The sequence below is a fragment of the Centruroides sculpturatus genome, unplaced genomic scaffold (genome assembly GCF_000671375.1).
Source record: "Centruroides sculpturatus isolate CEXI.00-Female unplaced genomic scaffold, Cexi_2.0 scaffold528, whole genome shotgun sequence".
Taxonomy (NCBI): Eukaryota; Metazoa; Arthropoda; class Arachnida; order Scorpiones; family Buthidae; genus Centruroides; species Centruroides sculpturatus.
Window position 1 is genome coordinate 85,491 of NW_019384819.1, and position 27,591 is coordinate 113,081.

At 28.5% G+C, this 27,591-nt stretch overlaps 1 protein-coding gene across 3 annotated transcripts; it reads left to right on the plus strand.

Annotated features, from left to right (window-relative positions):
• The first annotated feature begins 5,780 nt into the window (after positions 1 to 5,780).
• LOC111629909 (pancreatic lipase-related protein 2-like) lies at positions 5,781 to 27,144 on the plus strand. Of its 3 annotated transcripts, XM_023373844.1 has the most exons (11): positions 5,781 to 5,802; positions 18,907 to 19,044; positions 21,129 to 21,403; positions 21,470 to 21,616; positions 21,697 to 21,805; positions 21,891 to 22,007; positions 22,236 to 22,355; positions 22,433 to 22,687; positions 22,792 to 22,912; positions 25,651 to 25,827; positions 27,020 to 27,144. In XM_023373844.1, the coding sequence occupies exons 2-11, from the start codon at positions 18,939 to 18,941 to the stop codon at positions 27,105 to 27,107; spliced, it is 1,515 nt and encodes a 504-aa protein (XP_023229612.1). In that variant the 5' UTR covers positions 5,781 to 5,802; positions 18,907 to 18,938; the 3' UTR covers positions 27,108 to 27,144. The 3 variants fall into 3 exon arrangements, with proteins under 3 accessions (XP_023229612.1, XP_023229614.1, XP_023229615.1); XM_023373846.1 differs by lacking the exon at positions 5,781 to 5,802 and having other exon boundaries at positions 18,888 to 19,044; XM_023373847.1 differs by lacking the exon at positions 5,781 to 5,802 and having other exon boundaries at positions 21,170 to 21,403; positions 27,020 to 27,143.
• The last annotated feature ends 447 nt before the right edge of the window (positions 27,145 to 27,591 follow it).

Consider the following 27,591-nt stretch of genomic DNA (forward strand, 5'->3'; position numbering starts at 1 on the left):
AATAGCAGTTATTATTCATTCACTTTTACTGTTTCGGAATTCGAAACTTTTGATGACCGACTATTCCTTTGTAGGCTAAGTATTACTTAGTTGCCAAATTTAAAAATTTTCTTTTAAAAACAAAAAAAAAAAGAAAAAAGAAAAATTATCTAATTAAAAACAAACAGTTTTTGAAATTAGATCTGGTAATAACACAGGCGTCTTCTTTCCTTTTCTCATTCATACCATATTGGGGTGTAAAACTTTTTATCCAATGAAAGTAAGCTCTAGTAAATTTAGTTTTTCAGCTGTCCTGTGATGGTGAATCTTTGTAGAATATTTTCAATCTTTTCAATTTTTATCACCTGATGTTAATTAAGTTTAAAATTAAAACTAGAGGAGAAGGTGGTATTATGGAACCCCAATTACATTTTAGTGAATTGTAAACAAGGTATCATAAGTACACCCACATTTTTTGTGCGAAAAGTACCGGTAACTAGTAAACTAAATGTTCCTAATTGGATTTTTCGCTAGTGTAACTATAAGTATGGTTTTTGAAGGCTTTTGTACAAAAAGTCCGAAAGTAGGCTTAGAGAAAATCGGGTGGTAATACGGAACCTTACTGTATATTTTCAAAAAAATGCTTTAATGTATCCAAAAAAGAAATAGGAAAGGACAAAAAATGTTAAATAATTACAAAATTATTTACTCCAATGTATTTTATCGCAAAAATGCTTTTACAATAGAAAAATATGACCTCCATCAACAATATATATTCCAGCAGCTTTTTTTCGATATTCTCAGGAAGAATTGACTTTCTACCTAGTGTCTTTTTTCACAAATTGCTCCGGAGGAATGTCTGCTTGCAAATAGAAAGTTCGAAGGAGTTGAATTCCATATTACTGTAAAAGCAACAATGGGGTCCGTATTTTACGCATCGCCATCTCGAATTAACTTATGTCTGTCGAGACCAAAATTTAAAAAACGTAAAAATCACACAGATTAATATGTACCCCTAAGTCTCTGGAATGGAATACGTGCACCAGTGAACCTACAACTACACGATTTATATTTTAAAAATAATTAAATTCACTTAGCATTCAAAACTTGCGAATTTTGAAAAAAACNTCCAGCAGCTTTTTTTCGATATTCTCAGGAAGAATTGACTTTCTACCTAGTGTCTTTTTTCACAAATTGCTCCGGAGGAATTTGTGAAAAAATAGAAATATATGCTTGCAAATAGAAAGTTCGAAGGAGTTGAGTTCCATATTACTGTAAAAGCAACAATGGGGTCCGTATTTTACGCATCGCCATCTCGAATTAACTTATGTCTGTCAAGACCAAAATTTAAAAAACGTAAAAATCACACAGATTAATATGTACCCCTAAGTCTCTGGAATGGAATACGTGCACCAGTGAACCTACAACTACACGATTTATATTTTAAAAATAATTAAATTCACTTAGCATTCAAAACTTGCGAATTTTGAAAAAAACAAATTTGCTGATTAAATGCGGACAACTGTTTAACTGAAGTAAAACGAGTTTTCCCCTTGCTACGGATGTCTTCCTAGTTCAGTTCAGCCACATTCCGCTGCAGTTCGCCTTTATTTTCAGTTCGAAATAGGGTGGTTCCATAATACCTGCAGTGTTCCATAATACCACCTTCTCCTCTAAAGATAAAGTCTGTGGAAATACGTTACATCTGTTGACTGATAGGATATTTCAAACGCAAAGAAAGGTTTTTCCATTATGTCAAAGAATAGAACTTCAGACAAGCTATATCTATAGATTTTAGAGTAATTTAATGATCAACGAATTTACCATAATTTTTCTGATGTCTTAAAACTCAGTTCAGGTCACTTCTGAAAAACATTGGTTAACTTTCTTTGTATTATTTTCATTACTTCTCCAGTTAATTTCGCATTTCAGCACGACTGTTTCCAGAAACTCTGTTGTTTCTAGTCCAAATGTTTCCAGTTTCCGTATAGTTTTTGGAATACAGGAAAAATAAGCTGCTGTATAAGCCAAATTATTTAAGTCATTACTAATTGGTGTAATTTATATAGAGAAAGTATCTGTAAAACATTTTAATGAAAATTACTTAATAAAATAACCATATAATATACAATTATTAAAAATACATTCTTATAAATACAGTTCGTGTTTAATGTTTTCGAAATTATTTCTATAGAATAAATCTGCCTTTAACCAGGTACTGTACCAACCCTAGCCTTATACAGTATATAGTGAGTGCAGGCATTTTCGCAACGTACGTTTCAGATCAAAAAACGGCTTTGTTCTTTTTTATTCGTTGGATTCCCCTCTATAAGCATGGTGAAATTTCACTGAACTTTTCTGAAACACTCTGTGTATTTTTGTTATTTTGTATATATATTACGTACCACGCATTAATTTTTATATAAGTATATTACATGCCACGCATTAGTTTTTATTTAAGTGAGTTAAATTAAATAATTATCTTTGTGCAATTACATATTCGCATTGCTATTGCATCGATGGATGTTGATGATTTATTATATCTGTACTCAATGTTGCTTCTGCTAATAGTTACCCTGATATAGTGATCACGCTCATGACATGGTGTCTAAAATACAATTTCAAAGATAATAAGCTGTATTGCAACTTAGAACAATTTTTAACGGCCTACTATATGACTAAACTTAGACCCGTTTCCCATTAGAGTGATCCATGGTAACCAATGGCAGCCTCTTACCTTCCATCAACTAGGTTATGTGATTTGTGAATGTTCCCTGAAGACCAGCATCAGTAAATAAAACTAGCACCTTCTCGTCCATTTGTTGGTTGTATAGCTTTAAGATTTTAGCACTCTGCAGTTGGACTTTAAATCGGCCTTAGAACCAGGTTAGCGCTACCCGTATAACGCCATTTCGTTACAGCGCGATTTACTAATAGGCTACTCATAAAATACGAATTTGCTGAATTATTCGTTAGTTATTAAAATTTAAAATTTTATTTTGTTATTATCTACAACCAAATGATTTTTAACAGATTAGTTGGATTCCCGTCCATTTAAATGTTTGGAAACAGAAAGCATGCTTTTTATTGGCTGGCAAATTTCAACTGTAGGACTTTCAAAATTGAATTTCACAACAAAACTGTTGTAAAAGTTTAAATTTCATTCTCCGGATTAGTTAGAAAAAAATTCAGTTTACTGACGTTGATTTCAAAACCGTATAAATATACAGTCGCCATCACGGAAAAATATTCTTCTGCATCCTCTATTCACGGTGTAAGTACAGTACCGTAGTTTATTAAAATTGTTTGCTAATTGTTTAAAAGCCATCTCTTTGCAATTATAAATATAACAATTATATTTATGTTATATTATTTGTATTTTCTCCTATCTCTATAGTATGTAGTAGACTATTAAAACGACTACGTTAAGGCTCTGAATTTTAAGAACTTATCATCGCATTAACTGCATTTATAGACTATGCGAACATGGTTACAATTTAAAATAATTTGTTTATTATTTAACATAAATTGAGTTTTTAAGAATAACTAAATTTTTTGTAGTTACTTACAAATAATTGAAAAGTAATATAGTTTCTACTATTAATTACCCGCAAATCCAGAACAAAATCAGTTAGAAACCATTCAATTGTTAATAACAAATTAGAAATAAGATTTAAAATTTAATTTATAACTCATCTTTCCAATGACAAGTCTTTCTTGTAGTTGTAATATGTACCAGTTTGATTCCCATAGTTTATTTTAAGTTACTTCCATAGATTGCTTTAAATACTTTTTCAGACATTTAAAATTTAATTTATAACTCATCTTTCCAATGACAAGTCTTTCTTGTAGTTGTAATATGTACCAGTTTGATTCCCACATACGAGAGAACAGATAGGTTGAAATAATAAATTTTATTTATAGAAGAGAGAATGTTTTTTTTTTCCCTCTAAATTTCATCTTAAAATTAGGAAATATTCTTAATTTATTCTATATAACAATTCAACTATGTCCAATTCTAGAGNCATTATAATAAGTATAAAAGATTAAAATACATAAAAATGTGTAGTAAATGTTTAACAACACAAATACATAAATATGCCATAACCCTAATTTATGTTAAAATACGTCGTTATGAAATTCTATTTGTTAAATTTGTTTCCGAATGTTACGTAAAGTACAGTATAGGCCTATATGTAATTTTACATGCGAATATAGCATGTAGCCTAATTACATAAAAATCCGAATATTATTAATTTACTTGAAAAGTAGCTTATCGCAACTTTATGCTGCTGGAGAATGATTCAAAATTTAAAAAAAGCTAAAATAATATTCAAAATATCATATTTGTTCCAATGCAATACTGTATTTGTACAAATATATAATTTGACACCAGGAACGTGGCTATAACATTTAATACCAGAGGTAAACTTAAATATGATGTTTTTTAGGTAAGTCGTTCATTAGTCTGTTACAAATTTAAAAATTATAAAACACATTTTTTATTAATATAATTTTTCACACTTTTATGTGACAGTTTTCTATGAATTTATTAGTTTTCCCATGTAATAGTTTTGGAATTTTGGTTCTTCTGTCTTTCTACGCTGCTTAAAGCAATGAAGTTTTGTCGCAGATTTCACAAAAATAACATTTTAGGTTAATTAAACAGAATGAGAATTACAATTAAAATTCACAAGTTAAGAAGAAACATTAAATTAGACTAAAAGTGTCTTTACAATTAGTCTTTTTTTAATATTTGGAATTGGATAATATAGTCTGAAAAAGGTTACGACGGAGTTGATCTTTATTTGAAGCTCTCTAGAGGAATACTTAACATTGTTGTATTGAGGCGGACAAAAGCATCAAAATAAATGTCCACTCAGCCGTAGCTCTTCTATGTCTACATTATTCTATACCAAGTGTGAAAAGAGATGAAATGCCACTACATTTTTACTCTAATTTAATGTTTATTCTGAACTTGTACATTTTAATTACATTTCATATGTTTTCATACATGTTTCCATATAATTTATTTTAAAAATACTAGCATACGATAATAACAAGCAACTGATTATTAAAGAAAATTGATATGTAATCATGCTCCTTATCTAGGATTTTGAATAATTAATTTTAGATAAGAACATTTATTAACTACGATGCTATTCACAAAATTGATTAGTTATTTTGCTAATATTATAATCAATAAAGAAATTTAAACAAAAATTTGCCTGTAATATTAATATTTTCGAATATTTGATGATATTGTATTTCTAAATCGTAATATTTATAAATATATTTATAATTCATCGCATTAAATTCAATTATATGAAATTTCAGCTAAATTATGAAGTTTGATGTAATTGATTTTAATGTGATTAATTATAAATAATGAAAAAAAAGTTATAAATTGTGCGTAAAAACCACATTTAATCAAAATATTTGATTAAAACAATATCTATGATTATTTATATTTCTGTATAAGAAATTTTAACTTATATCATTTTTAAACAGTTGAATATAAGTATTAAATACAATTTCATTTAATTTTAAATGAATGATATGTAAAGCATTTGAAAATTTTAAATGATATGTTTTTTAAATATAAATATTAAAAAATAAACATTTATTAATCAAAATATCTCATCAAATTTATACAGCGATTCTTAACTCTGACCTTTCACACGATCAAAATTTGTTCTTTGCTCGAAATGTTTTCTTTATACAGAAACTACATCCACTTAACACTAAAAATTGGTGTCTGTTCTAATTTTCGACGCTTTTATTTATGTTTTATATAACTCGTATTTTTATATACTCGAATAGGTAAGATTTTCAGTTTATATATTATTCTTTATATTTATTAAACACATTATTGTTATTATTATTATTATTATTATTACAGTAAAATCTGTGTAAACCGTACGGTACCGAATTTTTTCCCATTCATTCAGATTCTATTTTATACAAGTTTTACTGTGTTTAATATCACATCCTAATTCTAAATCATTGTAGAATAATACGAAATAAAAGATAACTTTAAACATATGACGTTTCTTTATAAGAAATATTGCATATTACACAAACTTTTTATCACGTAATTGCCGTCTTTATAATTATTTCACATACATTATAAAATTTATAGTGTTATTATTAAAAGATATCTATATCAATAAAATACAGTTAGTATTTTATTATTTTGTTTAGAAGTAAGTTTAATTGAATAAAACAAATTGAATAATGAAATAATCAGAGTTATCGCTGTTATTGTAAGCGTGACGTTTTTGATGCGCCTTTATCTCATATTTGCTGTAGTGAAAGCTGAGGTTTGCACTTAAAAATACAACCTCAGATCTCACTACAGCACGTTTTCCGATAGATTCGCGTTTAAGCGTACACATCAGACTAAATAAGTTATTTCTAATCATGAATAGTAGTCATGATTCGAAACGTAAGTGATGCTTATCGATATAAACAGCTGAACGATGTCTATATCGATTAATATCATGTATACTTATAATTACATATAGTAATTTATATAGAGTATTTACAAGTAGTAGTAATGGAGCTAATTTCAACATCCTATTGTAGCCTTCCATTTAATAATGTTTGGAAAAAAATGTTTGTACACAATCAAATCTATCGATTATCTATTTTGATCACATCCCTTATTGAGAAAAATTCCGGTTCAATTATGTAATAAGCATTTTAAATTTGATTGATCTAGAAATGAAAATCAACTTTTAAAAGTTATTATTTTGTGTCCGGTGACACTATACGACCAAACTGAATATCACTCTACTTTTTATTTATTTATTAAATAATGATACATAACAAGATATTAAGCGCCATAAAAATAGAAATAACAAATGAAAATAGCAGTTAAAAAAAAGAAATTATTAACTACTGTAAGTTTGTAAATCTATTGTGCTGATATGAATCTATTGGATATCAAAATATTATGAAATTAATGAAATTATCTGATTATCCATGATATAATTTTATCTTCTCTTTTGTAGATTTGATTCGTCCTGATTAACCATTTCCCAACGGTTGAGATTTAAATAGAGGAAGTGACATATTTTTTCAAATACTGTATTATCAATTTTGTAGTTATTTTATCTTGTTTCTTTTTACGAAAGACTGAATTGATTTCGATTCTATTGATAACTGTGTTAATCTTAGGGAATGATATACACTATTAATAAATTTACTGGTATTCTAGTGGTGAAATGATGGGATAATCGAATAGATAAAGAACCTGCTGCTGTAATAGACCGAATTCAAGTGTCTCCCCACTGTTCGTCTCTAACTCTTAAAGTCAACCTGTAGCTTATCGAATCAAATTCTATCATTCATTAACGTTGAGATAGCAGTAGGCATTTGCATATAGCCTATTCTTATAGTGCTCCGTTTATACCAGAACATGGAGAAGCTACCGAACGAATTTTCTCTTTTATTTGTTTTGTTCAATCCATGTTATCATATATTGCAATTAACGAGATTTTGCACACACTCATTTCTGACGATAACGTAAGTTCTAGTACTGATTCACAATTTCACATTGTAAGCATAGTAAATGGCGTAAATATTGTCGAAACTCATGTCATTCTGATTGATGAGTAGTAACGAATATGATAATTATTACCATATGTTGATCAACAACTATTTCAGAGTAGATACACGCTGACATAATCAATTTCTGATTTAAAAAAGTATGTCAAATCTCAAAAGATGCATTTCTAAGGAACGTTAAAACACATGATATAAATGGCTGAAAATTAATCTGAACGTTACAATGATTATTGTAAGATTAAGTAAATTTAAAAAGTATATTAAGTCAGATAATTTTATCATTTGGGTAAATAATATTGACATTTTTCATTTAATATATTCTTATTTTTAATTTTGTATTATAAGACTTGTAACAAAATAATTAAGTTTAATGCTACCTATTGACAACAGATGGCAATTTAATCATATTAACCATATTTGTGGCTGAATGTATTATCTTTTCATTGAACACTGATATCAAAGGTATGTTATGAATACTCTATAATATTTATTTTATAAATTTCAAATCAATTTTATCAATCACTGAATTTTTTCCTCGATAAATTATTTTAAATTTGACACTTAAATTCGCTGATATTTGGTCCTAATTACCGGTTAAATAATATAACTATTTTTAACTAACCAGGGACCACAGTCAATTGTGATTTCGTGTTTCAGGTTGTTTAAATCTGAGAGTTTTTAAAACATTTTTGTTAAAATCTTGATTAATTGTTTCTGAATTAAAAGTGAATTAATTACAGTCCTTATTACGTATAATGGTAAAACTAAAAATATAACTAATAGTGACTACTGGAATAACTAATTGTTAAAATCCTTGGGTAAAATAAGTAAAACTGTAAAATAAAAATAAAAATTTTTGTTAGAATTTAGAAATTTAGTTAATTTTCAGTATTTAAAATTTTTGTAAATAATCCGTTTATTATTATTTCAAGATGATGATATAAGAGAACTAGTTATTTTAAAAATGAAGAAAAAAGTTATGGGTCGTTTCACTTTTGAGTTCGGACAGTTGAGGGTTGAGTATTTTGAATAATGCTCCCTGATAAAATGATTTTTCTATGTTTATCTAAAGCGGTGATTCCCAAACTTTTTCGAGCCACCACCACCTTGGTTTCATAAAGTTATACTCAACGCCCCTAACCTCACCCTAACGCTCCGTAACAAATTTTCCCTTGTGTGAGAAAGACTTAGAAATAATGTTAGAAAAACTTTTCTATGAACTTCCACTTTATGTCCTTACTGTACATTGTTCTCAACGTCTGAAAATCATTAAATTCAATGTTTCTTGTACCCATTTAAACAGAAGAAAGGGAAAGGTTATCAATGACCCAACCTTCGTCTATTGTCACTGTTCAGTACACTGCCTCCATCACCCCCTGCCGTCCACTTGCTTCTTTTCCTGCCCTATATTTACTCACCGCCCACAGGTGGGGACTGTAGCGCCCATTTTGAAAACCACCGATCTAAAGTATTGATATTTTAGGACCTTACGGAAGGCAAATATACTGTATCACTGACGGTTCTATTTAAATATGTAATTGATTTTTTATATTTGGGATTCTAGGAAACTCGACGTTCTTTCCGCTATCGATTAACTCGAAGATTTAAAAAGAAATTAGTTTCTACCTTAAATGACCAGAAATTTGACAATATACAATTTGCTGTGCAAAAGAATTATGTACCTCAAAGTATTGCTTTTTATACTGTTTTGTAATTATAAAATACTGAATTTTCTTTCAATCTATAATTAATTATGTAAGGTGCCGGACATGGTCCGAACCTTTACCAAAATCTTATTCCCAAAACAAAAAATCTGAAATGAAAAAGAAAAAAGTATTTTTATAAATTGTTTGCCATCAAAATTTCGAATGACTGACACCTTGAAATAAGAACTATCGATGAGAAGTACAGAATTCTTGATTTAAACTAAAGTCCAGTAAACATCACAGATTGGGATCGGAAATCGACATCGACTTTTTCTGCATCCGAATCGACTCGAATAAACCCTAGAAACAAATAAGATATCAATCGGGAAGTGTGGACGAGGGACTGAGATCAATCGAGATATACGATCGAGATACAAATATTATAAAAACCCGTGTTCCAAGGACACCGGGCTCTTTTTGATCCGTTTTTATCCGATCCACCATTCATCTTGATCTGATCCTGTGTTGCTGCTTATTCTTCGTCACTGCCGACTTTTCTTTCGTACTTCTTACTTGTGTTTGCTTGTGCTCTTCTTCGATGAGGGCGATCGTTCTCCTCTGCACTCGGATCTTTATTTTATATTATATTTTATTGTTGTTTTTTCATTTTATCTACATGGTCAATCTGAACCTAACTTATAAAGTTCACCGTTATGCAAGCAGATAAAATCACGGAACACTGGTTGTTCGGAGTTCGCACTTGACCAAAGGGACCATAAGGAGTTATTCGAGTTCTTTTAAGTGTTACTCCTAAATAGTGCCGGTTTCTCATAGAAAGACCTACCAGTACCTTTCTTGGTAGATTGTTTGTAGGTTGCGTTGCCTTATTTCCATCATCCAATTCAGTTTTCTCCAACGTGTTCCGGAATATAGAAGTTTAATTTCTTTATATAAACGATAATCTTTTTAAAAATAACTAATTCCTTTTTGAGGAAATTATCTTTTTCATACTTATCGAGGGTCCATCTAAGCTTACAATGATGTAGCCAGAAGATGAGGGACAAAGTCATGACCTGGTTAACCATTCACGAAAACTTCTAAAAATTTAACGCGGGTTTAATTCAAAGAAAATTTCATAGATAACACGCATGGTTGATGTTTCGTATAACAGAAAACATTAAAAATTTTTTGAGTAAGATGCTCGCATACCACTGATTATACCATCGTTTATCTATAAATACCCATTCCATTGTAACATTTTATGCCAATCAGTTAACTTTAATTTTATATATTAAAATATACATTTCTAGTTATAATGAATATACAGAATTTGCGCACGACCATTATAACTTTATGCATAACTTACCAGTATAAGAATAAGTTTTTACGTTAGAAGTTTATTTTATAAAATTACGGAACCAATCATTTGATCTTTTATTGTCGTCACTATATCGCCATATGCACGTTCACATAACAAAGCGCTTAATGTTTGTAAGACAAATTATTTTTACTTCGGTACGTGTGTTTACAATCTTGCTTTTAGTTATCGTCTATTAATTATTGCATTGTTATTACGACGACATAATCTTCGATATCTCCAGAAGAAAACAAAGCGAAAGCTTCAATGGCGTCCACATTTGTTATATTTTTACAACATAATGGGGTTGGATGCGCAAATGCTATATAACGTTACGTGTTTATAATTATAATATCCAGTATATATAACGTAAAATACGTCGTGCATAAACTCTGTATTAATTAGTTTGAATAGATGATTATTTACATATATATAAATATAAGTATTGCCGCTTCCCGTTCCTTACTTATGCTTCAGCAATGTCACATATTTGTTTAAAACTGTTCTTGATGTAAACAAAGCTTCGGATGGTATGGAATGTGCTCGTACCGTCAAAACATATCCACATTTTATAAGAATCGCCTGACTACATGAACAATTTTATAAATATAAAATGATAAACATTTATAATAGTTTTTCCGATACATATATAAATGCATCATTTCTTAACTTTAAATGGGAATCAATAAAAATTTTAAACATTTTTTGTTAATTTGTTATATTAGTTACAATATATAATTAAATATTTCTCATTAAATTGTTTGATCAATATCGTGATAAAGATTAAATATTTACTCAAGATATAGTTTTTTTTTATATTTTTGTTTCCTGAAAATTAGATTTGTTCAGTCTGTTCGGTAGAGTAATCGCTTCAATCCAATTAGAAAAAATAGAGATTTAAATTAATTAATTTTAATTTTAATTATAAAATTTAATACAAGATAGCTATTTAATCGCCTATATTTAGTCCAAATGACTTTATACACCCAATTCTGTTTTTACGCGAACTTTTGTTAAACGATTTTAATTTAACATCAATTAGAAAAAAAATTTATTCTCTTTTTACACGAGTTGTATTGAATTAATACGATCGACTCAAATTATAAATTTATTTCTTCGTATTGCAGTGTATGCGGAGCTTACTCGCATTATTCACCTTCATGTTGGTTTGGTTCCAATTAAAAAATAAATTTCTAGGGAATTCCTCTAATTATATATATAACTTCAATAGGGAATTTGTTTTATCCTCATTTTGGGTTTAGTGTTTAAAGTAAAAAGTACCTTTTTCATGTTTAATAGTAAAAAAGATTTAATGAGAGTTAAAATAATATTCGTGCACGTATAAATTTAGTAATTCTGCTGAAAAGGCCATAAATGGTAAGTTATAATATTCAATCTTTTCTTTTACTAATTACAATTGAAATGTTTTTCGGTAGCCTTTACACAATGTCATATAATTTGTCTATAACAAAAACGGGGGAAAAAAACTATTTCGTTGGATATTAAAATTCAAATTTTAGATCTTGCAACTGGACAAGGTGCAATCTCTGTAGGTAAGCATTTTGGTGTATAGTACATTACATTAAGCTGCCGTAAGAAGTATTAGGAAAAAGCTAGTAAATAGTTGTGTAACTTTTGCGGCAACAATATTTAAAACTGCGTTATGATATTTTTTAAAAAACTTTTCATATTGTTAATTATTATAAAATGACAAAAAACTTAATTTTTAGGGTAGGGATGAGTTTTAAAAAATTACAAATGGTAATAACGAGTAAAATCGTCATTAAGTCCGATCCTATTCTAAATATGACACACGACCTTTTCTATCTCCCCACTTACTTGATTTTTAACCACTAAAATTTAATAGCAAAAATTTCAGAAATTTTCGATAAAAGACACAAGAGAAAACACAAGAGTTATTAGGCTTCAAGTGGGTAAAAAAATCTTGCCCCTGATCATACATACATACATACAGAAAAATCTAACTCTAACTTAGCATTTCTCGACGTTTCGAGGTTCCTGAGTCCAAAAATTTTGAAATTTTGGGAAGTTATTTTTTAACCAATCGCCATACTTTTATGTTATACATAACAATCGGAAAAGTAAAAGTGAAGCTGCCATTAGGAAGTCGGTATGTTCCGGACAAAATTAAGTGCTAAGTTATTATCATACACAAGGGATATTGTCATAGATATGGAGAAAGTTTTGGTAATGTGGATATAAGACATCGCGCAAAAAATAATACCAATAGATAGAAATACCATCAAGCAAACAGCATTAAGATAGATAGAAATACCATCAAGCGAACAGCCATGGGCGTAGCCAGAGTTTTGTTATGGGGGCCTAATAGAGGCCAACCTGACACAAAATTTAATTATTTCAAATTATTGTTCATTAAAATAAAATTTCCATAGGAATCGACAATAACTTAACACACATAAAATATGTAACTTCCTTTAATCTTACGTTCTCGTAACATTAATATCAAACTCTAGCAATGCCTTAAACAAAAATTAACCAATCAATTATTTTTTTTTACCATTCTTTAATATAGTTCACCGTCTTTAATCTAGATATAGACCAGGGGTGGCCAACACATTTTTTTCCTCCGGGCCGAATTGGAAAGAAAACTTTTTCACTGGCCGAACCAAAGGCGGCCCTAGCAGGATTTTCAGGTGATGCGAGATCTTATTGTGGCGTCACTCCGTAGAGACTAAACTGTACATAGAGATTACAGATACACTTTTCATATTGGGCACAGAAGGCCGTAGACCATTTTTTTTTTTAGGATCGGAATTTCTCAACTTTCCTATAACTTCACATTGTCAGGTTGTAGAGAATTATCGCAGATCCATTCAGCCAATTATTTAAAGTTCAGTCAAATATTTAGAGATTAATTGCAGGCCCGCGGTACGCTACGCGCAATTAAATTAGCTTCAACTTTTTATTTCTTTTTGCAAATCGGCTCAACACTTTTTCAGCTGTGATTTTCTGAAGAGGGCACCAGGTTGACTGAGGGGCATGCCCACCCATGCCCCTTCCTGGCTACGCCCATGCAAACAGCATTAAGAATTTATAGCCAGATTAAAGAAACTGAGCCAGGCACTTCAACTCAGTCAAACAGAATGTGTGATTTTTCTACAGTACAGGTAGGATGATAGGGTTTCTTAGAAGACTTTTTTCACACAAATATCATAATGTAAAAATGAAAAATGAAACTGCAACTGATTTTTTCTGGAAAAGAATGCCAAACAGAATTTATGTAGCAGCAAAGCAGAAAACTACTGGTGGTTTTCAGGTAGCTAAGGATCATGTGATCTTTTTATTTTGCTCCAACACTTCAGATCGTATATTGAAACCACTGCTTGTAAATCGATTTATAAAACCATGGTTAATGAAAGGAGTCGATAGGAATAAATTTTCGGTTTCCTGGATGGCAAACAAAAATCCTGGGTGTTTAATATTCAGAGTTCAACAAATTTTTCGCTCCAAAAATTAGATGCTATATGGACATAAAAGGCCTAAAATTTAAAGTTCTTTTGATTCTAGACCATCGGTTCCCAACTTATTTTTATCACGGAACCCTTTTTTACCTCAATAAAACATGTTGGAACCTTAACAATTTTTAATGATTATAGATAAAATAGCAAATAGAAACACCAAAAACAACTTACTGAAAATGCAAAAAAAAACAAATTATAATGGAAAACAAATATTATTATTGATTGATTGATCAAACTGGTCATTAAAATATAAAGAGTTAAACTCTTTTCTTTCAATATTTTAAACGGCGATAGTGCTTGTGGCAGTCGTCCAGTACCGACCAAAAATAATTTTTAAAGAAAAAGTCTCAGTTTTCTTTCTTCTCAATTTAAAGAGAGAAATAGCAAAAAGTGAGAAAAAGAAAAAAGTAAAACGGACCAAAGCTGGCATGAAAATGGCAATAGAAGTTTTTGTAGATAGTTTCGACATATTCAGTTCCAAAAGCGTTAGTAGGCTTAAATCGAATGAGAGCAATCCAAGATGGCAAAAATATGAATATTATTCTGCAGATGGTTAGATTGCAAAGGACTTTCGGTGAAGAAAGGGTAAAACAGCTACTTTTTTATATGCAGATATAACATCAGGATTGAAAGTTCATTCAAGAAGACTGGGTACGATGCGTTGCATGTAAGGGTTCGGCACGTATCAAATATACTGATCAAGAAAATATTTTGTATTTTACTTGTGATAATTTTAGGCAGTGAAGTTCATTGCAAACTTTCGAAGATTTGTTCCCATATTTTCCTAATACAGTATTCACTTTTTCGAATAAATGTTATTATTATTGATTATATAGTGCAATAGCACACTATTAATCTATTGTCAAAGAATTTTTTACTTTTGTTTGCATGAATAAAAATCACTAAAACAATTTATATCACCATTAAAATATTTTAATAAACTAATTTTTCAGAAGAGTAAAAAGACAAAGGCAGATCAATACAAAAAAGCCTCAATCTATCGAAAGTGGGTCATCTTAAACACAATCAGGAGATAGTGTTTAAGGTAGAAGAAATACAAAACTGTATTAAAAAACTTAAAGAGAAATCAAAACCTGGTTCCGATTTGATACCTAATTATATAATTAAAAACTTTCCACAATAACTAATTGAATATTTAACTAGACAATTCAATGGTTTTTATAAGCTAGGTATTATATCAGAAAAATGGAACGAAGTAATATTTACAATGATATATAAACAAGGAGATAGAGCTATGCCTTCGAATTATCGCCCAATAGCATTATTATCAGGATTACGAAAAATATTTACTGCAATACTGGCTTCCAAATTTAGCAATTGGACAGATACCAATAATTATAGAAACGCCACTCAATATGCGTTTGTTGAAAATGGAAGCACTCAAGTTGCATTATTTATATTATGCGCATTAGTTCAGTTGCAACTTCTTAAAAAGAGACAAAAAGTATTCGCCTTGTTCTTGGATCTAGAAAAAGCTTACGACTCGGTTAGTATTAGGGTTTCTGAAACGGGATTCCGGGATCCCGGTTGTTTTTTTACCCCGGGAAATATCCCGGGAAATCCCGCAAATTTCTTAAAAATTCACTTTTTTTCTTATTTTGTGTTAAGGTTGAGGAGTTTTGCAAATAGAAAGCATAATTAACTCATTCACTGCCAGAATACATTTGTATTTATTAATTTTAAACCTACCTATTAGTTTTTTTAAATTTTTGCTCGTTATAGCATGTCACAAATGGTCAATAATCAATATATAGCTTATTTGTGGCATGACTATAAAAATTCTTTACTTGTCGGAACCTGTAATATCTGGAATAATTGTGCTTACGCTGTCTTGAGTTTTAACCATGCCCAGTAGCTTCAATAAATGCCTGACGCCAGATTGTGCAAATTGGGCAAGGATACAAACGAGTACAAAGTCTGCAAGTATGAAGTTTTTCTTCATAAACCTGATTATTAAAGCCAAATGAATTGCCGAATTATCGAGCTCTAAGCTTGATGCCGCTATTAAAGCAGCCAAGGTAGACAAATCAAGAATACTAGAGAGCGAAAGAAGTACTACAATCTCGAAAACGAACTCGAAATCTTCCAGGCTACAGGTGAAAAAACACATAATATCTGTCTTCTCTTAAATGCATTAAACACTATTCCAATCACATCAATTGAATCGGAAAGGGCATTCTCGGTGGCAAGACTTTTCATTACTAAAATAAGAATTAGAGTGAGTTATCGGAGTATTGACCATCTTTGCTTTTTAAAATCTTATAAAAGTTTGCAATATTTTGTATTATATTTTATTTAAAAAACGAAAATTACCTTCTAAATTAGAAGTTCATTTTTTTAATTTTTAACTCAATTCAAAAAATTTTTTTTGTTGTTGTTGTATGCAGTTTCCAGCAAACTTTAATTAATTTTTTTCTATTTGTGAAAATTTCTACGTTATTTAAAGGTAATTTTTATTATAGGCCTATAGACCTTACACAGCATTATTAATATGATTTTGGAGGTTACAGAACTTTAAAATTACTTTAAAAAATGGAAAATAATTATATCATTTGATTTCAAGATATTTTGTATACCTTAAAAATAATTAATTCTATCCCGGGATTTCCCGGGATCCCGGGAAACAGTTCACTTTTATCCCGGGATCCCGGGACAAGCAAAATACCGGGAAATGAGAAACCCTAGTTAGTATAATAGACTTACAAGTAAAGATGAAAAAATATAATGCATGTGATTGTTTAACAAAAATGATAGAATTACTATTTGGACAATACAAAATAATTATTAAACAAGATACTGTCCTGTGGCCGTCATTTGAAACAAGTAGAGGATTGTTGCAGAGGAATCCGTTGTCTCCACATTTACTTAACTTCTATATATTTGACATAAATAATTGTTTCAATAATAAGAATGATGGATTTAAAATTGATAATCAGGTAATACATTTAATTGCATATGCAAACGATATAGTTATAGTTGCATCTACAGCAGCAGCATTACGTAGAAAAATTCAGCTGGTTATGAAATATTTTGAAGAACTGAAGGTAAAAATTAATCCCAATAAATCAGAAATTATGATATTCAGAAACGGAACCAAGTTACCAAAAAAAAAAACATGTCATTTTACATGAACAGAGAAGAACTGAAGATAGTAAAAGAAATTAAATTTCTAGGCATTATATTTACCCCAAATTTGTTATTCGACAAACAATATAAAACTAATAAACAAGTCTAAAATAAAGTCTAATAAACAACTAGTAAAAATATCCAGTAAAGCAAAAATTAAAAATGTCCAAATACATTTTCGTCTTTTCAATACAATAATAAATTAATTCGATAGATTTTGCAACACTAATCTGGAGCATTACTAATTTCAATAAATTTGAAAAAATTCAAAGCAAATTTATACGTAGAATTTTCCTATTAGAAAATAACATTCCAGAAAGTGCCTTAAGATTGGAATTAAATAGATTCTAATTAAATGCTACATTGATAAAGAGATATATAAAATTTCTCATAAAAGTTAAAAACGCAAAGAATTTATCAACGAGGTTATTATACATACTATACCAAAAATCTATGGGAAGAGGAGTAAGTAGAAATTGGATAACGCAAATACTAAATATATATGGTTTTTCAATAGGATTGTTTATGGAACAAATGGAAACAAATGAACAACAAAATTAACTGCTAATACAAAGAGTATTGGAAATTTCCATTTCTCAAGATATGGAAGACATACAAAAAAGAACTAAACCCAATTGGTACAGAGTAATTTTAGATTATCCATTTAATAATAACTATATGTTTACGAATTTTGCATTTAACATAAAAAGATTTTTTATACAACTGAGATTAAATAAAAATTGGATAATTGTTAACAATAAATTTATCGAATTGTCACAATCCAGATGCCCGAGATATAAAAATACACTAAGTTCGATATATTCTGTGATTGTAAGGAAACAAATGAATTAATTCAAAAACTGATATGTTTATATTATCAGGTTGTTTTAATGAAAGAGCCATGTACGAAGTTTTTGATAAAGCAAAGATAGATAAAATCTATAAGTTATATAAATATTCGCAGGAATTTTTTTAAAAAAACGGATAATTCTAATTGCTGATAAAATAAAAGAAGTATAACGAGATATAAACTGTAAAAAAAAGGTACTAAACTTTAATATACAATGCAAAAAAGATAATATATTCTTTGTAGTGTTGAAACAATGAGATAATGTTTGAGGGAAAAATATATATAAATTGAAGTGTTTTTGTAATATATGTTCAAAAAATTGTATACAAATTGGAAACTATAAGATAAAAAATAAACATATAGAGAAATTAATTTTTGTTAATTAATAAATAATGGAATTAAATCAACCCTTTTGTAACAGGCGAAAGCCTTTTATGACGAATAAAGATTGAATTGAATTGAATTAATGTTAAGAAGTTGTTAATACATTCACTTAATTGTTGTTAAAAAAAGTTTAGGGAAATTTTACACTATACTTTATGAAGCACTCTTTGTGGTGATATTACTGTTGTAAAATCAGTTTTTCCGAGTCTTACATTTGTTACAGCCAAAAATAATATATGCTATTCTTATAGATGTAGAGTTATAAAATTAAAAATAACTGTCTTTATCAATATAAACCTTGAAAATTACCATCTGTTTTAATGAATATATATTTTCCGAAAGTATTTAAATTGATATAGCATCTGTTTAATCGTAATTAATGATTACCTGTCGCGCTTTGTACGAGTAAATAAGATTATTTGAAAGATAAAAAGCCATTATGCTGTCTATTCCTTCTTTCCTTTATAGGTATCAGGCTGAGAAAGGGTAGATAAAAAAAAATGAAATATTCTTGGATAATTTTAACATATATACTATTACTAGGAATTGAAGAATTACATGCATTTAAATTAAAGAAAAACTGTACACTACTTCCTAGGAGTGCAGGTAAGTAATTTTAGCAAAATCTAAATAAAATAAGTAATAAAAACGTATAAAATTTTAATATTGATCTCATTTAATACTACTATAAGATAAATTTAATACTACACTTTTATAATATGTTTATATAATTTAATATTGTTAATAATTACATTAAACCTTGAAATATTAAATTTAAACTAATATTCTTGTGTGTATCAATTATTGTTAATAACGAACTAATCACAAAATAAGAAAAACTTATTAAAATAGTATAAAATCAAAGGACTCAAAATGATTGGCATAGTAATAAAGAAAGTTTGATATACAAGAAGATTGTTCTGCAAAGAATTATTTAGAAAATATTCATTTAAAAAGTACATTATGACATCATTCTACTATATAGCATATGTACCCATCCCTATTTTTGTGCAGTGGATATGCAAGAAAGTCCTGTAGAAAAATGCTTGATAGGATCTACTTCAATGAAACCAAAAAATAGGCAATTTACAAAAGAGACACTAGCTTCTAACATAATTTATTATTAACATTATTTGTACGTAAATATAGTAAATACAAAGTAGCATAGGAAACATAAAATCGACATACATTATTCTCTGATGTACAGTACAGTACATACAGTACTGTAATTTAATTTTTTGCCTTGTTTATATAAGATGAAAAGCTTATATAAACAGGACCCAAAATTAAGTTACCACTTTACACTAATTTTTACCACTAAACAGTGACAAGCTCGAGTTCATGAGATGAAAACACCGGAATCCCAGAGCGGTAGGCTAGGGTTTCATTTTACTTATTTGTTCTGACTGAAGATTCCAGAAATCAGATAGATCAGTATATAGAGACTAAAATAAAAAGCTTTTAAAAAATAATATTTGAAGCATACAAAACTTATCGACGTCAGGCATAGTATGAGATTATCTTCCCGAAAAAAGTTGATAAATTGGGTATATTGTAAAGATGCAGTGAAATGTCTCGGAAGAAAACAAATTAAGTATTTTTATAGTTAGCAAATTTTCTTGATTTAAAGATAATAAAAATTTATAAAACACGGTTAAAAGAATACGAAGAAATAAGTACTCAATAATAAAAGTATACTTATGAAATTACGAAGTAAAGCCGTTTCATTATGATACAATTTTAATGTAATGATTGCATCCTTAAAATCTCAGATCGAGAATAGAATTTAAAAATGATGATTCAAACAAAGAAATGTTATAATATATCGCATTTTTAAAATTAATACGTACTAATTAACTATTTCCCCAGGTAAAGACGCTTCTAATCAGAACTTAAGACATTACAAAAATAGTTAATTTAAAAGCAGAAAATTCTTACGTACTTTGACTTAAATACTAAAAGCATTCTATGAACTCGAGCCATTGCATACCATAGCATTGCACATTATACCGTAGAAATACGTTTAATTTCTATGGTATCAGTAATAAGGAGGAAGGAAGATGGTCCGATAAACCGTATTTGATATCAAAAATGTTTTTAAAAACAATGTTTCAAAGTTTTGACAAACAAATTTTAGTTTCTTTGTCTGTTAATTGGATTACAAGGCATGTGCCCTTGTAGTCCTCGTGGATCCACTCGGAACAAGCATTAACCTTTCATTCAATCTTCAAAGAACTGATGAAACTGAATTAAAAGTAAAAATTGCTCAAAAGTAAAATTAATAATTACGGATAGCTCAATAGTAGAAAAACTTTGTAATTTCTGGAATAAGTATTCTCTCAAGTCGATTTCGGTTGCTTGATTTTTCAGATAATCGACGCTCCACTTTACTTTGACATTCTGTGAAATACTATATGATTTCTATCAAAGAAATTATGAAATGTTTCCTCTGACTATTAACAGAATTTACATTTTTATATTATGTGCAATTGTGAATTTTAGTCACCTTATAGTATTTTGATTAAAATAAATTAAAGAGGATACATTGATTTGATTTGTGAGGAGATATTTTATATACAATCGGAAACGTTTATCCGATTAAATTGTGTATAAATTAAATATTAACATTCAAAAGGTAAACTTTTAAGATTTGTTTTTGAATAATTTATTTTGCTTAATTCTTATTTCAGCGAAGAAAGAAATATGTATGAGAGATTTGGGTTGCTTTCAGATCACGTCTGATTTCGTCAATGACAAGAAAAGACCTTTCAATGTTTTGCCTAAAGATAGACGTATTATCAATACTCAGTTTTTACTATTTACCAGGAATAACCCTAATAAAAGTTATGATTTAGTAAGTGATGACGAAAAATCTTTAAAAAATGCACCCTTGGATACCTCTGTAACTACTATATTCATCGTTCATGGATTTTTGGATATGCAATATTTTGTTTCGTGGATGAATGTAAGTTTATTATCTTAATAAAACGTTTACGATTTGCTTACACGCTTGATATTTGTTTTATTCCAGATTTTGAAAGACGAAATTTTGAAAAATAGTAATTACAATGTAATTATTGTGGACTGGAGTGGTGGAAATCAGCTTCCTTATACTCAAGCTACTGCCAATACACGAGTCGTAGGTGCCGAAATAGCATTTTTAATTGGAAAAATGAAAGTAAGAAAGAGAAATTAAGCCTTTAAAACCATGCTATAATTATATTAGTGTATTATTCTTATTCTTATTTTATTTTTTAGAGAGTAGTTGGGTTGCATCCCCAATCTTGTCACATAGTTGGACATAGTTTAGGTGCCCACATTGCTGGATATGCTGGCGAAAGATTGGAACATTTAGGACGAATAACTGGTATGAAACTTCTTTCATCGGCAATACAATGAAATTTTAAAAATTGAATAGTTATATAAATTACATAAGATACCAAACTAATTAGCTCTAGATCCTGCTGCTCCATATTTTGAAGGAATGCCAACTTCTGTAAGGATTGATCCTTCTGATGCGAAATTTGTAGATGCAATTCATACAGACTTGAATAGCTTTGTTATATCAGGTAAGTCTGTATTTTTCTTATTACCAATCTGGAATAACGATTGATTTATTTAAAATATACGATAATAGCTTTATATTAAAATATACGAATGGCATTCTTTGTCCAAAGTAAGGATACGTGATAACCAATTTTATTTATTAAGAACAATAGATTTAGAATTAGAAGAGAATGTTTATGTAATGGTTTGGATTTTCTATTATGTTTAATGTAATAATTGTCAAAATTTAGGTTTAGGAATGAGCGATCCTGTCGGGCATGTCGATTTCTATCCTAATAATGGAAGAGATCAGCCAGGATGTAAAACAAGTCATCGATTAATATCAATAATTACTGATGGTTTCATCGAAGGTGAGTTATAGATGTTTCTTTAAGAATTACTTAATAACATCTGCCTAACAACACATTATTTAAAATTCATTTTTCAGGTATAAGAAAGGCTGTAAGTTGCAGTCATCAACGAGCAGTAGATTTCTTCACCGCATCTATTAACCAGCGTGACTGTTTATTCACTGCATTTCCATGTTCAAATTGGACTGATTTTACGGAAGGAAAATGTTCAACTTGTGGACCGTATGGAAGAGATTGTGCTGTAATGGGTTTTCTAGCAGAAGAACATAAACCTGCCAATCTTCTAAATACCACGTTCTTTCTTAAAACTCAAGATCACGAACCTTTCTGTGGTAACTAGTTTGTATTTGTTAGATTAATAAAATAATAAAAAACATAAAATTTATTTCTCTAACCTTTTCCCATTAATACTAATTTATTTCTCTTTGTGTTTTAGTATACCATTATCAAGTTGATATTTATCTGCAAGATGGCGAAGATAAGGAACTAGAAGGAAAAATTAAACTGATTTTAGGGCATGATTTTGGAGAAGAAGTTACTGTTAATTTCAATGAAAAGTAAGTAACAAATATGATGATTAAATAACCAAATAATTTAATTTATCTTATATTTTATTAAAAACTAATAGAAGTTTGAAAAATAGATATTAGAAGAATCGACGATTACAGTTAATAAATAAGATCATGAATAATATAAAAAATTTTAATATTTAAATACTATATGCGCAGGGCCGTCTAGAGGGAAAGAACGTCGAGGATTTTTCCCCAAGCCCAGAGAAACTTAGGGGCCCATAGTTGTCCCTACCCCTATAAAATTAATTTTATTTTTACTAACAAAAAATAAAATCTTTAAAATTGCTTTTTATTAATAAAGTAAGATTTTACGTGTTTTATTTCAAAAAGAGATGGCTAAAGGGCCCCACACGGGTTGTGACAGCCCTGTGTAGGGGAGAGTTGACATAATTGTACCACTTAGGAAATATAAGATAAAAGATTATATTTGATACTAATTAGTACACAGGTTAATATTGTAAATTATAGTTTGATGTTTAAGACATCTATTATTATATATTTAACCTGTTTCCAAGGTAATATTGATTAATTACAAGCTTTTTTTTTATAATATAATGTGAGTTATTACAGTAATCAGTTTCAAACTTGTAGCTCCTTTAAAATCTGGGTAAAAATAATAAAAAATACAGTTAAGAAAATGAATAATTTCTTAATACATATTTCATCAAGAAACAAATAAAATATCAAATATATAATAACAATGATTAAATAATGTTTATTTTTATGTTAACATACTTCATCAATAATAACCTAACATACTAGGTATACTAATAATTATTAAGCAACATATTTCTTCATTTTATAAGTTACTGTTGAGACAATAAAATATTTTGTTTTATTAGCACTCCTTGTTATGAACTCATAATGCACTGGTCATGTTTTCTATGCTTTCTTAATTGTAGAGAAAGCAAAAACAGTCAGATGATGTTATGTAATTGTTTAAATAATTAAAATTTATTTTAAGCTTTCATAAAATGATGCATTATTACTGTCATGCATCTGCATTTGCATCATGCGGATTCTAATGAAAATGGATGTGTCCCATAACTTATATGCAGTATGCTCGAAGGCGTTAAACGAGAGTTCTGAAATTGTACGATTTAATAAATCTTGTAGTGGTATGATTTAGCAAAAATATTCATTTAATCTTTTTAATAATTGTAATATGTGGATAAAATGAATGTACTGTACTGTACAGTACAATATCCTACAGTAAACCTATTTCTATTATTAAAAATAAAAAAAAACATAAAAATGCAGAATAAAATCTCGTTATTTGATTATTATAAGTTATATAAATTAGTCAGAAAGCTACATAGCTATAACTATAACATTTAATTCAGCAACGAGTTGCTTGCTTTTTCCGGCGACATTCGGTGGCGTCATCTCTTATCATATTTTATTTAAAAACTTTTCATATTTTTACTATTATAAAATAGAAAAAAAGCTTAAATTTATATTAATATGGAATGGGTTTTATATTAATAGGGAATGGGTTTTATAAAAAAAAATTGTAAATGGTAATAACAAGTAAAATCGTCATTAAGTCCTACCCTACTGGGTATACACGTTTATCTCCCCATCTCCTGGACTTTTAACTACCAAAATGTAATAGCCTCAATCCTCCTAATAAACAAACCTCTGTGCAAAATTTCAGAAATTTTCAACAAAAAACGTAAAGCAGGAGTTATTAAGCTTCAAAGAGGGTGAACAAAATCGTGCCCTCCACACACAAACTAACATCCATACATATAAAAAATCCTCCTTTTTTTGAATTTTTTTCTACGTTTTAAGGTGCCCTGAGTCTAAAAATGTAAAAATTGGGAAAGTCATTTGTTTTGAACGATCGCCATACTTTCCCTCTGTTATAATATAACGGCTGCGAAAATAAAAATGTTTGTAACGCGCACAAAACAAAATGTCATCTATCGAATTTATGTCTATATAGGCCTGTAGTAGTTATACATTTGCTACTGATAGTTTATGTACTGTACAATACATAAACAATATAACAAATAGCGGATCCAGAAATTCTTAGAGGGAGATACAGAAAGGAAACAATATGTCTTACAAAAGTTTTTACTGCATGAGATACTCACATTTACTCGGAAAAACTGGGTGGAAGAAAACTGCCAGAAAGGTGGGCACTACGTCCAGCGCACCCCCTAAATTTGCGCTAGTGATAACATAGAAATTGAAGACGTAGACTATGTTTTATATGAAGGTTTCGAAAATTATGAATAACAGATTTAATTTTTTAACTTTAAAAAATGTATGCCTGATAAGTATGAATTTTTTTTTTACTTTTTTCTTGAAATCTTTTGCATTTATTTTAATTAACTTAAGCTGAAGTTTTGTTTTGTATAATTATGAATAGAAATAATAATGGATAGAAAGAATAGAAGGGGTATAATATGAACAATGTTAAGGGCAAAACCCCACATTATAAATAGAAATGTTAATTGTATAAAATATTAAAATACAATAGTTAAGTGTAAAACCCCACATTATAAATAGAAATGCTAATTGTGTAAAATATTTTAGAAAGTTAAGTGTAAAATCCCACATTAAGTGGATTAATTTGAAAAAATAAAATAATTGAAATTTATTGTGTAGTGCATAAGTTAATTCAATAATTAAGTATTTTAAATACATTTTTAGATAAATTATATTCTAAATAAAATGTTTGTTTGATGTGATTATTATCATTGATTTAATAATAGATACATACGGCTGGTACCTGGAACGACCATTACTTCTCTGATAATATCACCTTATGAATTACATCTTCCGGAAACAATCACTTTCTATTGGGTATCATCAGCATTTGCTTTCTGGAATACCCATACTTTGGGAGTAGACAAAGTTAAAATTACACCAATGGATTTAATGGATCAAATGTAAGTTTTTTATGTTAGTAAATATAATAGACCTAAAGCGAATTGTTCGGGTTTTCTAGTCTAATCATTCATTTTACCTATAAACTATTATTCTAAAGTAATTTCTATGATAAAACTTCTCGGTAAAAACACGTAAACAGTTTCCTGAAGTCTATTTTTTAATTTATATAAACTATTAATAATTAATTTTGACAATTATGAAAACAGTACAAAAGTTAAATTCTTATTATTTCCCCTTCTATAGAGTAAAAAATGAACACAAAATTGAGTTAAGAGTTATACTTAATATTTCTGCAATTCATTTTATTAGATCATTTTATTAATAATCAAATAATTGATTGTCTATTCATTTCACAAACGACTAAAATACATTGACTCACAACAGATTCTTTCTTAGACTACAGCTGGAATCCGGAGTTTAAATCTTACCTGCGGATAAAAGTAGTAAAAATAGAGAACCAAATTCTCATAGTTTTTTACAATTTGTAAAATTTTTTATCATTATGTAGACGTGATTGTTATAGTGGTTCCGACCCAAGTTACCGATAAAAATAATTAAAAATCCAGACTTGGACAGCTGCTTCTGAGAAAAGTGTTTTGATGTAGAATAAGGCAATTAAGGAAAATTTCCCGGAAAGACTTTCTACAACTATAATTAAGTAACACGTGAAAAAACCCGGAAAATACACGTGACCACTGACCAGACTATTGGTGAGGCGCGAACCCGCAAACTACCAGTGTTTAGTGGTTTTATCCACTGAGCTATTGGTAGGCTATAAGGAATAGATCGGTTGTGAGTTGGTGCATTAATATTATTTATGGAACAATTTCGTCAATAAAAAAAAGAAAAAAAAAAATGTGAAGTTAATTAATTTTTAACGTTTACTGAATTTTAGAATTAAAGAGTGATGAAGCTAATGTTTACAAATTTTAGATTTATTTTTGTAATCTTAATAAGATTTTGTAAAGTTTTTTTACAAACAATGTAGTGTTTGTTATGAAACTAATTATATCTATTACTATTACAATAAATGATATTTAATTAGCAGAATGTTTAAACAAATAGTAAATAATTAATTATTGCAATAGTAATAAGTATATTTCTTTATTGTAACATTTATTTTTTAATATTAAACATTAATAATTCAATAATATGTGATGCTAATTTTATAATTTTTTTTCTATTCTACAGCACTCAAGATTCTCTGATTAAGATCTACTATCCAAAAAGTAATACTTTGAACGAAATGAAGAATATCGAAATGTATCTGGAAGATTAATGATCATTATTGTTATTGTAAATTAGTTTTATCAATTTACAATATAAATTTCTATTTAATTATATTGTTTGCTTTTCTTTTCTTTTTCCAACTTATTTTGACGTTAAAGAATAAATTAAAAAACTATCTTATAAATAACAAATAATACATAGTAATTTTTCTGAGAAATGAGAAATGTGGATAAATATTTATTTAAAAATAAAATTAAAAATTTTTCGAATTTTATTTAATATAAAATTGCATTTCAAATGATAAAACAATAATTGATTTGCTCAAAAATTTTTATTGGAATTTTTAGCAGTAGAAAATTGAATTTTACAGTACAATAATACTTTATTTCTATTATTAGACTACCAATTAATTCGATTATTCAATACTTAATAATTTAATCTATTTTAAATATAATTATAAATTTCAGAAATAATAAAATCAAATCAAATGTGAAAATTTTATAGCAAAACACTTAAAGAATATTTTAACATTA